Source organism: Haliotis cracherodii, unplaced genomic scaffold (assembly GCF_022045235.1).
Source record: "Haliotis cracherodii isolate W230 unplaced genomic scaffold, xgHalCrac1.p SCAF_2, whole genome shotgun sequence".
Classification (NCBI taxonomy): domain Eukaryota; kingdom Metazoa; phylum Mollusca; class Gastropoda; order Lepetellida; family Haliotidae; genus Haliotis; species Haliotis cracherodii.
The window spans coordinates 34,992,720-35,008,601 of record NW_027266275.1 but is presented as its reverse complement, the minus strand read 5'-3'; the positions used below and the strand labels follow the sequence as shown (position 1 = coordinate 35,008,601).

General features: G+C 40.0%; 1 protein-coding gene across 6 annotated transcripts in view; it reads left to right on the top strand.

The window, feature by feature from the left end:
- Positions 1–4,049: 4,049 nt before the first annotated feature.
- LOC139468023 (eukaryotic elongation factor 2 kinase-like) overlaps positions 4,050–15,882 on the top strand; it is a 45,078-nt gene continuing 33,245 nt past the window's right edge. For 4 of the 6 annotated variants that reach the window (XR_011653663.1, XR_011653664.1, XR_011653662.1 and 1 more), the window contains exons 1-2: positions 8,464–8,574; positions 11,144–11,761. Coding sequence is in view for 3 of the 6 variants with exons in the window: in XM_071249687.1 (XP_071105788.1) it covers positions 11,363–11,761 (399 nt within the window). In the remaining 3 variants the exon portion in view is untranslated. Of the gene's footprint in view, positions 4,274–4,632; positions 4,812–8,463; positions 8,575–11,143; positions 11,762–15,882 lie in introns of those variants that run through there. The other 2 variants (XM_071249690.1, XM_071249688.1) reach the window with 2 other exon arrangements.

Genomic DNA, 15,882 nt, shown 5'->3' with positions numbered 1-15,882 from the left:
GTTAGTCGCCTCTTACGACAAGCATCGTGGCCTTTTAACTCCATTGCCTCTGGAAGATGTACCTTAGGTGTCAGGAGCCTATGTTCGTGGGATCAAATCCTGATTGTTTCTAGGTTTGTCTACACCAAATCGAAAGGCGGTGCAAAGATGTGCCATAACACTAAGAAGGCCATGCCTTACACAACAATTGGGATACCATGACATGCATCAACCAAATGACCGAGACTGACCACCCATCCTGTCAGTTGCCACTCAGGATAAGCATGGGTTTCTGAAGACCAATCTAACACAGATCTTCAGGGGTCTAAACCACTGCAATTGATGTTTGACTTGTGTGCCTTAGTTACAGAATGTACTGACTCTTAACTAATCAGTTTCACCATTTATGTATGGTATCTGGTTCCACTGAGGTAGAGAACACCTGCTCAGACAAGGGTGGCTTTGGGTGTTCCTGCCAGTTCAAAGCAGCCTCAACTCCTCAATTTGAATAATTAAGTCCCAGACACAAAATAAGGACATGTTCAATACAGGTTTATAAAAAAAAATGTTGGTTGTTTGCCGACACCTACAAATGATCACCCAGGTTTGAGGGAGGGAACCCAGTTCTTAAAACAGAACCATGTGTTCGTTGGTTTGCATCACTTCGGGCTTTCCTCCCACATCAAGCCGAAAGACCGTGCTATAGCTGAAATACCATTCAAAGCGGTGTTTTCTGACTCAGTTGTGTTGTCAACACCATAGGCAATGATCTGCCAAATGCTCCTCTCTTGGAATTAAAACTCATCCATCGGTGGATGAACTGTGCTACGAGTTGGATTGCAACCTTGAAATGTAATTGTGTCACGAGCATTTTTCAACCTACGTGGTGAGCAAAATATTCCACCATTGGCTGTCGTGATACGTCAGGAAAGCTAATGTTAACGATAACATGAGATGACGCTTTATTATCAGAAGGGTTACGTCAGCGCAAGGTCTCCGCTTAATGATAAACACACATACAACAAAATAAGAACACGACAAATGTGATTAACATTAAATGTGGTACTTGTTACCGAATAAATGTTCAACAGTTATTTGTCACGAAACTTTATTATATAACCTGGAACTAGCTGGTATGAATGAATTCCGGGTCCTGTTCTCAACATGGGCAACGAAGTCGGCGGCCAGAAGGAAGCAGCTGTTGGTGATCCCGTCATTCGCCTTGTGTTTAACGCCGCTTTTAACAGTATTCCAGTTATATCACGGCGGATCAGCTTAATGTGGGAGGAAAGCCCGAAGTGATGCAGGTCTTAGACGTTTACAACTTCGGTGAAACCCACGAACACGGGTATGGTGCCGACAAACCTAGAAACATAATCGGGGCGAAACGATGTTCGAACCCACAATCATAGGTTTCTGGCATGCCCAAGGGCCATCCGTACCCCAGTGTCAACACATTTGCACAATATCGAGGCAAATGTGGTCTGAGGCCATCTAATGCGTAGCAATTTGCTGTGCAGAGTTGCGTGCCAGACACCTATGCTCGTGGTTCAAATAGCGGTTCACTCTGATTCTGTTTCTTGGTTTGTCTGTGGAATATGTACAAGACTTCACTTCGGAACTTCCTCCCATGCCCTGACAGCTGCGTTGACCGCTCAATCAGTTTAATCTCTTACTCTGATTCGATACACCTCAAAAGAGAGGTATGAAATTCAATCAAAAGACCTTTTAGTGATACTGATACCGATACTGTTGTATCTTATTTTGAGGGGAAATGGTATGGATTAATAAGTACAGTCTTTTCGCATCATTTTGACGGGTATTAGTGAATCTCCCATTTTATATTGTTTGCTTACATGAGTATACAACCATAATATATACCAGAAGAAAACATCTCACGTGTTTTTTATGTTGTCACTCGTGTACATCTTCGTTCATGGTGTACGGTCTCCATTTATGTCAGTAATTTCTTAATATTACATAACAAATGAAACCGGAAATGCAAAAAAAGCTATTACGTTTGTAGCTGTAATACTTATATTTTCAAATTTCAGTGCCAAACAAAACAGTTCTTACTCATCTTACTTGGATTATTCATTGGCAATTTTAAATTATTTTTTTAATAGGTAAGGTATATTTAAGGACATCAAGTTACTTCCGCAATATGTGCGGAGTGATACAGCTCTAAAGTTTGGTATACCCTAAAACTCAAACAAGACTCACCCGTGAAGATCCAGGTTAGAATTGGCCTTCAGCAATCCATGCTTGTCTTAAAAGGCAACTACGCTTGTCGTAAGAGCGACTAACGGGATCGGGTGGTCAGGCTTGCTGTTTTGGTTTGATGCATGTTATCGTTTCCCAATTGCGTAGATCGATGCTCATGGTGCCAGTCACTGGATTGTCTGGCGCAAACTCGATTATTTACAGACCGCCATCATATAATATAGCTGGAATATTGCTGAGTGCGGCGTTAAGCAACAAGCAAGTAAACAAACAAACAAACGAGACACCGTTTTAGGTGTATTATATTGCAGTGTTTTTTTGTTTTTAATTTTTATTTAACAAATTTTAGTTGACTGCAGGTGTACAACAATGTTAACAAATGGTGATTATATTGCAGTGTTAATATCATCAGTCAACGAATACATGAAGTTAATACAAGCCAAACATTAAAATGTATGTCACGTTACTGGTCCCAAATTACATATCAGCCTCCTCCTATGTTTGCGTAAATAAAAAAAATCCGACACGATGTGTTTGATGTAGATTAACAAATAGTCCATGAAATAAAATTATGTACAATCAGGGGAACCCATGACTAGAGGAATCCTCAATCTCTTACTTTCAGCTAAGAAGGGGGTGAGTAGTGCTGCTGTAGAGCTGAGGAGCCGATGAGTATAGCTGCTATAGAGCCAAGGCGATGAGTATAGCTGCTATAGAGCCAAGGCGATGAGTATAGCTGCTATAGAGCTGAGAAGGGTGAGTATAGCTGCTATAGAGCTAAGGAGCCTATGCGTATAGCTGCTATAGAGCCAAGGCGATGAGTATAGCTGCTATAGAGCTAATAAGGGGTTAAGTATAGCTGCTATAGAGCCAAGGCTATGAGTATAGCTGCTATAGAGCTAAGAAGGGGTTGAGTATAGCTGCTATAGAGCTAAGAAGGCGACGGGTATAGCTGCTATAGAGCTAAGGAGTCGATGAGTATAGCTGCTATAGAGCCAAGGCGATGAGTATAGCTGCTATAGAGCTAAGAAGGGGTTGAGTAGAGCTGCTATAGAGCTAAGAAGGCGATGGGTATAGCTGCTATAGAGCTAAGAAGGGGTTGAGTATAGCTGCTATAGAGCTAAGAAGGCGATGTGTATAGCTGCTATAGAGCTAAGAAGGCGATGAGTATAGCTGCTATAGACCCAAGAAGGCGATGGGTATAGCTGCTATAGAGCTAAGAAGGGGTTGAGTATAGCTGCTATAGAGCTAAGAAGGCGATGGGTATAGCTGCTATAGAGCTAAGAAGGTGATGGGTATAACTGCTATAGAGTTAAGAAGGCGATGGGCATAGCTGCTATAGAGCTAAGGGGTTGAGTATAGCTGACATGGAGCTAAGAAGGAGATGAGTATAGCTGACATGGAGCTAAAAAGGGGATGAGTATAGCTACTACAACACTAAGAAGGGGCTGAGTACAGCTGCTATAGAGCTAAGAAGGGGATAGGTATAGCTGCTACAGAACTAAGAAGGGGTGAGTATAGCTATAGAGCTAAGAAAGCGATTAGTATACCTGTTAAGGAGAGCTAAGACGGTGATGAATATAGCTGCTATAACGCTAAGAAGGGGATGTGTATAGCTGCTATAGAGCTGAGAAGGGGATGAGTATAGCTGGTATTGAGCTAAGAAGGGGATGAGTATAGCTGCTATAGAGCTAATGGGATGAGTATAGCTGCTATATATAGAGCTAAGAAGGCGATGAGTAAAGCTGCTATATATAGAGCTAAGAAGGCGATGGGCATAGCTGCTATAGAGCTAATGGGTTGAGTATAGCTGCTATAACGCTAAGACGGGGATGAGTATAGCTGCTATAGAGCTGAAAGGCGATGAGTATAGTTGTTATAGAGCTAGGACGGTGATGAATATAGCTGCTATAACGCTAAGAAGGGGATGAGTATAGCTGCTATAGAGCTAAGAAGGCGACGAGTATAGCTGTTATAGAGCTAAGACGGTGATGAATGTAGCTGCTGTAGAGCTAAGAAGGGGATGAGAGAGAGGAACAGAGACATTGCTTTATTATATATATGCTCTGAGGTTTGTAAACTATGTTTGATGCTATTTCTGACCAATAATTAGTGTTTTAGTTATTTAAGTTGAAGGTATTTTATGTGTACAGTCGTTTCCAATCAATGTTTATTTGATTGACGCGACAAGATAACCCCTGACCCCTGTCTGTGCCGACTGCAACTGCGCAGTGTCCTATATAGATACTCCGTCAGCAGATTATAGGTGATCTGTTCTGACTCGAAACGGAAAATACACGATGAGAATAGACTTAGTTATACACCAATGCCTTTGTCGGGTAGTCTTGTTCAAAAATAAACAACACTACACCGACATTCAATACATAAAGTCACTCGTGACATTTCGCAACCGCATGAACCTGCACCGTATGTCTGCACACTTTCTGCCACAACGCGTACAGCTAGGTGGTATGTTCTGGAACAGGTGTAAATATCTAATCGGTATATGTTGACAGGTCGACCACACCCAGGAGCCCATCAGTGGCTACATACGGAAGTAAGATACATTGTTTTTGAACGACGATACGAGTACCGGGTGCTTGTCAGAGGTAGGAACTTTCTAGATTGTGTGTGTGTGTGTGTGTGTGTGTGTGTGTGAGAGAGAGAGAGAGAGAGAGAGAGAGAGAGAGAGAGAGAGAGAGAGAGAGAGAACTATTAATTATGTTTGGGATTGATCCTGAAATATACTACTCAAAAGAAGTTAAGGATCACCTGATTCTTTCATATTACAATAGTTAATATCTCATGCCAAGACAGATTAACATTACCAATATGAAAGAATCGGTTGATCTTTAACTTCTTTTGAGTAGTATAGTATATTACACGCACGAGCGTTATTCAAAACATACAGTTAACGCGGTACAGGCAGTGGTCAAGGTGATCCATATCCCACACTACACACAAAATCCTGCCACCCCATACACATAACCCCTCAACCTAACATACATGTCAGTATATGTATATTTAATCTAGTATTTGCCAGCATTAGTGCATTAGTGACTGCGGGCACGCACGGTATACCTTCCTTTCTGCACGTACTGGAGTTTCTTACCTATTTATAGTAACGCACACAATCCGCTTTTTGATCAGTACCAGCTTCGGCTTATATACCCTTAAACACAATGCACTTCGCAGATGTATATACATTCGGTAGTATAGCTAAAAGTGTCAAGACGATGCAGGCAAAGCATAGTCACTTGCTGATTAAGATATTTATTCTGTCTGTGTCTCTGACTTGCCCTTTTTGTACTGACGGTGTATTTCGTTGAATTGATTCCATGGCATGCCAGATTAACTACAGTAATATGAAAGAATCAGGTGTCCTTGACTTTTTGTAACTAGTATACATTACATGCAGAAATTTAAAAAATAGGGAAAGAGCCCTATCGGCTGTCACGGCCACTTCAAGGGTCGGTGGTAAAGTAAATTTGACATTCTGATTATGGTTTGGATATTTTTTTTGTTTTGATTAATATGGAAAAGAGTATTTTTATATTGATAATGCATGTCGTATCCCAACTGTGTGGATCGATGCTCATGATGTCAATCACTGGATTGTCTGGTCCAGACTCGATTGCTTACAGACCGCGCCGTCCTATAGCTTGAATATTGCCGAGTATGGCGTTAAACAACAAACAAACATAAACATAAACATATATTTGTATTATATTATCGGTCGCAGCGACACCTGCCCTTATTACCGCACACACTCACCACACCGTCCCTGCCGTCGGTGTCACACTCATCAAAGTCAGACCACCCCATCCAGCAGGTATAGGCGCCTGTTACTGCGTGTGGCATGGTATATCAATGGGCTAGCGCTATAAAACCGACATCAGTCCAGCCATAGTATACAAGCATACACACCCATGAAGATCCGTTAGAATAGTTCAGCAACCCATGCTTGTCGTAAAAGCCGACTATGCTTTTCGTAAGGGGGCGACTGACGGGATGGGGTGATCAGGCTCGCTGTCTTAGCTGATGAATGTCATCATATCCCAACTGCGTGGATCGATGCTCATGATGTCAATCACTGGATTGTCGGGACAAGACTCAATTATTTATAGACCGCCGTCACATAGCTTGAATATTGCTGTTACACGCGTCTATATACATGCAATAAATTTGATGCGACTTTGAACCCTCGCCTCATAGGAAAGCAACATCGAGTGATGGGAAACATAACGGGTAATTAACCGGTTAATCCAAGATGTGAGTGATCTAGTCTCGCCAATAACAAATGAAAAGAAGAAAATGGCACAGGGTATCAAAACCGGCCTCATCTGTGCTCGGTGCAATGTCACGTCGTTGTCAGGGTGATAGTGCAATGAGCACCAGACCGTGCAACCCATGGTGTATTTGCATAGCTCATTTCAAAACGATTCGTACTATACCCCTGATGTGTTTGTTGTCTAACGTCACACTCAGCAGTATTCCAGCTACATGATGACAGCCCCTTTTTATATCTTATATGAAATTTATCGTTTAGCTGTCTTATATCTAAGAAATAAACTACGAGTGGGAGTCCCGACTGGTCTATTCTCTCCGCAGTGGTTTATTGTACGATAAACAACGACCACGAGTCATTTATTATTTATATGAGATATCAACATTATATATAACCTGTTTAAGGATGATGATAAAATGTACAAGCTTTAAAAATATGTACGCGTATTTAAATAAAGATGACTCCCTCAATAGAATCCGACCTTCGCAATGTCGGACAAAGTACATTTTATGCACAAGTAGGCATTTCGCGCATATTCTCACAATCCCCACGTCGATTATAACAATAAAAATAACGTCGCCATATATACGTCAACACTTACTAACCTATTAAATATTTCGTACACAAAATCCTTCGTGTTCTTTATTCAACTTTTATTACCATTATTTAGAACTGATCGATGCTGATTGTCTTTACCAAGTTCGGTAAACAAAATACCTGTCATAAGCAACTTAAGGATGGGCAACTCCATATTATCGGGTGGGGGGGGGGGGGGGGGGGGGGAAGAAAGATTACACTTCAAAAACATTCCCCAATGAGTCCTTGTTCGATCAAGCGATGGAATATCGTGCTTAAATTTGCATTAGTATAAACAGTCCACAGGGGATTTGGATTACAGATTTATCGATACGGCTATGATATACAGCCCGCGATAATATAGCGTCATATAGGGCTGGGACAAGTCCAAATTTACTACCCGGGTACCCACCCCCCTATTACCCGACCCTAACCCGGTACCCACTCTGAAAACGTAGGTCTCAAGAAATAGTTACAAATGTCCGATTGGGATTTATTTTACTATAGCCCTTGCAGAACGTATTTAGATACATGTATCAAGCAATCTGGTCATTCAAACACTGAAGTTGACTTAAGTTATATCTTTATTCAACCATATGAAAATTCAGAAGGAATGGGTGCATAGTCAGAAGGAAATGCGAACATGAGTAACTTGTAGTGTATCCATAGAGTTCCAGAAAATTTTGTCATTAAACAATATATCACGTGACTAACCACGGGTCCGGGTAGTCATGTGGGCTGGGACGGGTAACTTTGGTACCCGGGTGACACTCAGTACCCACCCGACCCGGGTACCAAAGTTACCTGTCCCAGCCCTAACGTCATATATACAATATATCTCCATTTTTATTATTTATCGTAATAGGGGTCTGAATGGAGTTTTAAATCACCGGATACTCGAAAATCGGAATCTCCGCGATGGTTTTTTAAAGGATATTAAATTACATAATTGACCATTAGTTAGAATACATACCATATACCGATATGTGCATGGTCTCTGGTTAGAGCATACGTTGTTGATATCCCCGAGGGAAACATCCCAAACAACTATTGTCTTCGTTTATCAGAGGAAATACAGTACAGAACTATCCATGATCCATATTTGACGCTACCAGCGATCTGAAAATATCTCCGTCTGTTCCAATGCCTTGAATCGTGGCTAAAATTAAACCCTATACACAACAATCTGTAAATGTATGTTGCATTGTTAATGAAACATATTATGGGTTTATCAAAGATGATACTTTCTTTGTGCATGTAATTTGATTCCATCGGCCTTGACATGACGATTAACAGTACCTACAATGACTTGTTTACGTCAAAGCGGGCGGAAAAACACGTGGTGTCGTCCTTATCACTGCGCATGCGTGAATAATATTTAGCTATTTCCGTGTTGTGGTTGCCGAAAGCTTTAAGACACCCCTCTTTCAACCACTATACAACTTCACGCTGGAATTGCCAACAAGTCTAATGCAGACTGCCAACTGCCACAACGTGTATACTTGCAGGTGAGAAAGGTCAAATGACTCTGGGTAGGTTAGGTTAAATGCATTTTGCAGAAATCTGCCATGAACATTCAGGTCAGGATCTGGGTCTTATTTTGGTTGTTTACGACGTGAAGCAGGCGGAAAAGACCGTACCGGTGTGTTAGCTCGGTCATGCGGGTCCAGGCAGGGGGAGGGTCGTTTGGAGCGATGCTGCATCAGCAAGACTGGCTGCAGACTCGCCACACTGTCATCTAATGATGTCACCTTCTTTGCAAGTGCAACAAAATAGATCTAGGCCTATTGATTGGCTGTTTTTGTGTTGCTCAAGCCTCTTACAAACAAAGTCCATATGTACCAGTGTCCCATTTCTTTGTTTAACGCATGTTATTATTAACATGTAGCCTTTGTCAAATTTGTTTATGCAATTTGTGTGTTGCCTGTAGGTTAATAATTTCTTCATGTGCATGGTATGTGTTTATGTAAACACGGAAACCAAGTTAATGACTGCCGTTTTTGTCCTGTCATCAAATCAAATACCCATTTTTATTGATGAAAAGACCTTTAAGAGTTGCATGTCCGTTAGCAGTAATAAGTTCTTGACACATACTCCCTTCACTCTGTGATAATCAGGAAACATGATTTCTTGACATGCAGTTACAAGGTGTTTCTTTGAATAAACAAGGACATTGTTACATTAATGCAGAATTTGGCAATTGCATTGACAGATCTATGAGATTTAATATCTGAAGTGTCCGTGAGAGATATTGGTCTGATCAGAAACCAGAAACCAATCAGTTAATGGCCTGAGAATGGAACAAGGTGGGAAATTGCAAATTCAAAATAGTAGACTGTTCAGTCAACTTCAGTGTTAGTAATTTGTCCATGAAGACTGTCCTATCATACTGGAACCTTTTAACATTTCTGTAGCAAGTTTGTGCAAATTCTCAAAGCAGATATGTGGAACAGTGTCATAAACATGCAGAAGATGGTATTTAGCTGTTTTTCTTGGTTGTGAGATGGACAAAAACAGTATTAGACCTATTATCGTCAAACAGCAACATTGTGTATGTGGCACAAGGCAATATCCATCTCTTGCTGTGATGCAGACTCAGATTTGTGTACAGTGAATGTGTCTTTGACTCTGTGTATAAATGGCAATAGTTTCCAATTTGCCTGCCAGGGACACATAGTTTAAGATCTTAGATATATCCCTAACTTGGGAATCAGGCTGTTATTATGTGCAGATTTTGTGCCATTATACCCTGGCAGTGTGGGTTGTCTATCAACCACATGTTTGTTGAGTCAACATGTTTACAGGCTGTAGTGATAGTGGAGATATCGTGACTGTGGTACAAAACAACATGCGCTTGGTATCAACCCAGAATATTATACAGGAGAATATACCTATCAGCTTGTTTACTTTTGAGTTGAATTATTCATAACAGTATTGAATATTCCAGTTTCGATATCAAGCTTATTAGATGTGACACAATTTTACCATACAATTATAGTCGCTTGAGCACAGGTATCAAATTAAGGCTTGTTATTCTGATACAGGATGAGAATCTGTGGAAACAGCTGCATGTAATCAATTGATGGGATCATCTGACAAGCAGTCAGTTGTGTTGTTCTTGTTTGCTACAGATAATAAACATTGTCCCATGGGTGTTGGTTCTATAATAACAAAACCATGAAAACAGAAGTTTAGGTTTTCCAGTGGGTACAATAAGTAAATGTCAAATGGTTATAGAAAGCAGTTTATAGCCAGGGTTTTGCAGCTAATTCCATGTTTAAATTTTGACAAAATCCAACAAAAATTGTTTGATGAGACGTTGAACCTGAGATTTTATTCACATTTCATGCGTAAAATGTAATTTAGTTACAAATTTACACATAGATTAGATGGGTTGATTGTTGGCTGATGGACAATAGCAACTTTTCAGATTATCTTAACACCTCTAATCATTATATGATTCTTCTGAAAGTATACCATCACTATCTGAGGTAAAACAAGATGCAAGGCAAGAAAGATTGTGTCAGTTCAAAAACCTTTTATTGGAGTGTTTGTGGTGTATCAACTTCTGACATGCAAGAGGTGGTGGGCTAGTTTAGTAGATACGGTGTTCGCTCATCATGCCGAAGGCCTGGGCTCAATTCCCCACGTGGGTACAATGTATGAAGCCCATTTCTGGTGTCCTTTGTTGTGATATTGCTGATATAAGACCATATTCACTCACTTTATATGCCATATGTTATGATGTTATGATGTTTTTTTCAAAAGATCTACTTTTCACATTTAAAAGGGGGTGTCGGTTTAGGTCTTAAATTAAGACATTAAGTTTTGTATCCAACATCCAACTTTTGATCTGCTGCCTTACTAAATGAAAGGATGAAACGTTTCTGCGGATTTCGTTATGTCACTTTTGTGACACATGCCATTACACTATGAGCATAAATCATATAGTGTCGTAGTAGTATGGGGAATGCATGTTCTACTTTCTACTGTTTTCAGTGGATTTCTTTTAAAGTTAATGCCCAATAATGCAAATATTATGGCGATAATGATAAAAATTGATATTTGTGTTTTTAGGGAGATGGCCCATGATCGCTTCCTGCTATCAAATCAGAGTAATCGGTTCCTGCTTTTGGAACTACTTTAAGGACGTGGTCTGACCAGTACCATGTTACTACATCTTTGAACTGAACAGCTAAGACCTCAGAAGGAAAAGAACTGCATCAAGGAGACTGGAAACATCTAGAATCATTTACATCAGAAAAGAATTAAAGAAGCAGCAACATAAACATCAAGATGACTGACAGCGATGATGAATTTATGATATTCCCCATCACTGACTTGGATGCCAACTATGATGCATCTCAGTCGGAACAGGAGGACAGCGGTGGCGACCACCAGAGCAGTGATGATGACGAGAGACCCAAAGTCTTCATGTCATTGCGACAGAGGCGTCTGTCGAAGGTGCTGGGCACAAATCCTCTGCCAAAGGTGCAGACGAGCATCCTGCCACCAGTTCCAAATGTGAACAAGCTGCACTGGCTGTCGGCCATCAAAAAGGCAAAGGAGATGCAGGACCCCTGGGAGGTGTTCCACATCGAGGACATGAAGGTTGAGAGATGCACCAGACATCGTTACAACGCCATCAAGAAGACGTGGGTGCAGGATGAGGTTAACGTCAAGATTCAGGATAAGGTGAGCAACAGTAGAGTCAGTCTTTGTCCATGTTTGAAATTAAGTGTGGTCATCCTTGAAGTTTGCTGCTACAGTACTTCATCTAAATGATCTTTCTTTTCACTTTACCGTGCTCGTGGGTTTCACCGAAGTGGTAAACGTCTGAGACCTACATCACTTGGGGCTTTCCTCCCACATTAAGCTGACACGCCGTGATATGACTGGAATAATGTTAAAAGCGGCGTTATACCCAACTCACTCACTCACTCACTCACTCTTTTCACTTTAGGTAATACCAAGGACATGGCAACATGGCAACTGCCTTGCCAAATTCGTTCGATTGCAGGATTTGCAGAGCACGTGTTCTGTCAACTGGGTGTAGACACATATTTTCCAAATCTTTTCATGTTTCTATTCAAGGTGCTCACATGATATGAATCACTTTGTGAGGTACTATACTATTTGTTACTATAAAGATCTTTATTATCAATGAGATCATCTTGACTGGGTGCTGCCATTTTGTTTGAAGCAAATGCAAGTGATATGATAAGTGGAATCTGATAGGCCAGTAGGGGGGAGACAGAAGGGACATAACTTGTAATAGCCACTGGTGGAGCTACAATTGAGCCCAGAAAAAATTCCAGCCTAGTTTGGCAAGGGTGGAAACTGGACTTTTAAAGTTGGTTAACTCCCTTGCCTCCGGAAGATGCAAGACCTACGGAACCCTACAATCCTATGAAGTTTAATCATTACTGGTATGACTTTTTGATGAGAGAATAGGCATGATAGACTGGAGCCTGGGAGTCTGGGATAGACAGGGTTTACACCTGTCAATTTGCCTGGATTAGAACTATTTAAGTACGACCTGTGAAGATCCGGGCTACAATAGGTCTTCAGCAACCCATGCTTGCCGTAAAAGGCGACTATGCTTGTCGTAAAAGGTGACGAACGGGATAGGGTGGTTCCGGCTCGCTGACTTGGTTGATACATGTCATCGATCCCAATTGCGTCGATTGATGCTCATGATGTCGATCACTAGATTGTCTGGTCCAGGCTCGATTATTTTACAGACCGCCATCATATAGCTGGAATATTGCTGAGTGCGGCGTTAAACAACAAACAAAACAAGAACAAACTTTTAAAGTACAATTGTCTCTTGATCAATATCCTTTGAAGCATTTTGGATTAACAGGATTCAGAATAATAAGGTTTCACTCAAGCCAATTTACTTGTGCATTTGATTACACAAAACCGTAATTTCTGCTTGGTTTTTGACATATTTTATAGCAGAGTTTAAAGCTCCGAGACAAAAAATCTTTGTTCAGGAATATTCACAATGTTAATCATAGCCCACAGTTGACTACGTTTCTATGCACATGGTAGCCATGTCTGTTTCCTGATACAACATGTGACATGCATTTGGAATATTTCTTATGTAATATATTCATTAATGCCCATGTGGTAGAGAAAAAGATGGTGAGATACAGACTGTATGTCACAAGTGGTTCACACAGAGTTCACCTCGTTTTATTCTGTTTTCACCTTGCTAAGGTCACACTTGTGGGTTGAATTGAATTGTATTGTTTCCTGTTTGGTGATGCTCTTTTTCGTGTTTGAACCACTGTACACTCACAGCTTTACATTAGGTGGCAGAGGATGAGGGTAACCTGCAGTGTTTTGGGTGACACGCACGACTTACACATTTTCTATGTGACAAATGTTATGATTGCTTCAACATGTTCCATGTCACCATGACCTTGATGTTGAACAATTGATTACTTTGCATACTACTGGGATTTATCTAGGATTCCAAACTAAGTGCTATCGGCAGACAAATTGGAAAAAAAAATGTTATTGCTTACAAACTTTTTTAAAGTTCTTATTTTCCTGAATTCGTAGGTATTGTAACATTGAATTTAATTTTACATTCAATGCAATAAAATTAAACTAAGCATTAAAGCCTCTTACTCTGTATTGGTCCTGTAATCAGTGAAATACAAGCCGCCTCTACAATGCCATAACATTAGTTATAACTCATTTGGGAAATATTTAGTTCCAATTTGGACATTTTTACTGACATTGGCTGCACATTTGGGGTAGAATATCGGAATCAAAGCAGGTCCAGATAAATCCCTGTACTTTTTCAATGCAAAGACTGAAAGGGAGTGTTTAGCCAAGGCCTATTAAAATCTACGTGTGTTTACAGTCTCTTACCTGTTGTCGAGTTGTCAAGAAAAGTCATTAAAACTTGTCTGAAAAACCAATGCCTGTCAGAATCTGTAAAGTGCTGTCATAATAGTGGAAATGCTTTGAGGTTCGTCATGTGTGCAGGGGCAAGCTTCTTTAATCCGGTGTGAGGTTGTTGTTGGCATCGTTTCACCAAACCACAGGTAACGGGATGACACTGGAAATGCATGGTGGCATGTATTGATTTTGTGAACTTTAATAAATGTCAGGGATGGGGCTGCTTCTGGTTTTAAAGGCACTTTGATACTGTTGCTGTCGTAACAATTAAGTTTGTCATTTAAATTCCTATGGCATATGAATGGCATTTGACATATTGTCAGCCATCGGAATATTTTATTTTATTTTTAGACCTTTAGATGACTGTATACCAAGCTGAAAGCAATTTTATTTGTTGAATGTATTTAGTTTTGAGTCCAGCATGCACATTATAGAATTGAATGTCCGCTGCAATAATTTCTAGTGATGTTGCACTTATTGTTAGGACTTGTTGGTAGGAACTATCAGCTTAAAAATGTACAATTCCTTTTGTTTTCAATAACAAGGATTTATTTAGTCCAGCTCAGTGGCAAATATGTGACTAAATATTCACTATTTGGAATTAAAAAGACCCATTCGTATTAAGGTTACCGTTTAAGGCGTTTATAGCTCTGCACTGGTGTTTTGTATTTTTCTGACCTTGTTCATAATGAGACCAATAAGGATGAATTGGATTTAATGCTTGAATGCAATGTTACGTTAGCTCTGAATTTAAGATAGAAACTTTAAAACAAATCCGAACTTTGAACAAAAATAACCTTTGGCCCAGTTTGTTCCCCAAGGACACTTTGTTGAAATCCTAGACAAATCCCTGCAGAACTTGTAAAATGGAAATGGTGAAGAAATTAATTGTGTTTGATTCGTGCCCGGTTGCTTGTGTTCTATAAACAAATCTTTGATGTATTTGTTTTCAATGATATAGCACATGGGACTCAATGTATGTGGTTTAAACATACTTTTATAAATAAGGTTAACCTGTAACCGTGAGCTGGAGCTATTGGTGTCCGAGTTAAAGGAATGCGGTATCTCAATTTCAATATTTTATACAAAATGTATTTAGATTATTATAACAAATATTCATATCTTTTACTTTTTACAATATAATTGTGGATTGATTTACGAATTTCTGTGTTTATTGCTTTGCTGAATGAAGAGCTGCTGTATTAAACTGTTTTGGTTATATCTATGGGTGTAAAAATACATGTCGTTTCTAATATTTTCATAGTTTGGGAATGTAAATAGAAAGTGTAAAGCATCTTCAAAATGATAAACACATTTGCAGTCTGATCTGTCTGTCACATGTCGATTAAATTTATGAGCCTTTGATTTTCTACAGCCGAGCCATGAGGCGACAATGCCCAATTTGACAGAATTTAGAACCAAAGTTTAAGTACATTTAGTTTATCGTGTAAGGCCGTTGATGACCAGGCGTTAATAAAGTTATCGGGAAAAGTGTTCCACAGTTTAATCATACTGGGAAGAAGAGAGTTTGCATGGGTCCTACATTTGAGATTGAGATATTATCTGAGATTCTTCATAAAAGGGGTAAAATCCCACATGTAGTATATGGCATGAAGTCCAAGTCAGAAGTCACTCAAAAAGAAAACCCACCCTACTACGAGCAGCATCCTATAGGGACATCTCCCAGCAGCAGATATCAAGGGGTGTTTACTCTTTGAGCAATTAAGTTTTTACTCGAAGGTTTCTATTTAAATTGGGTTACTGTATTCAATGTAATAAGCGCCGTGCTCTAATAAGTGCCCATGGCGATATTTGCTAATATATTGGCTAGTGAACAATCCCAATTACACAAGACTTATTGTTTCGGGTATAATACGATTTCGTGTGTTATATGCAGC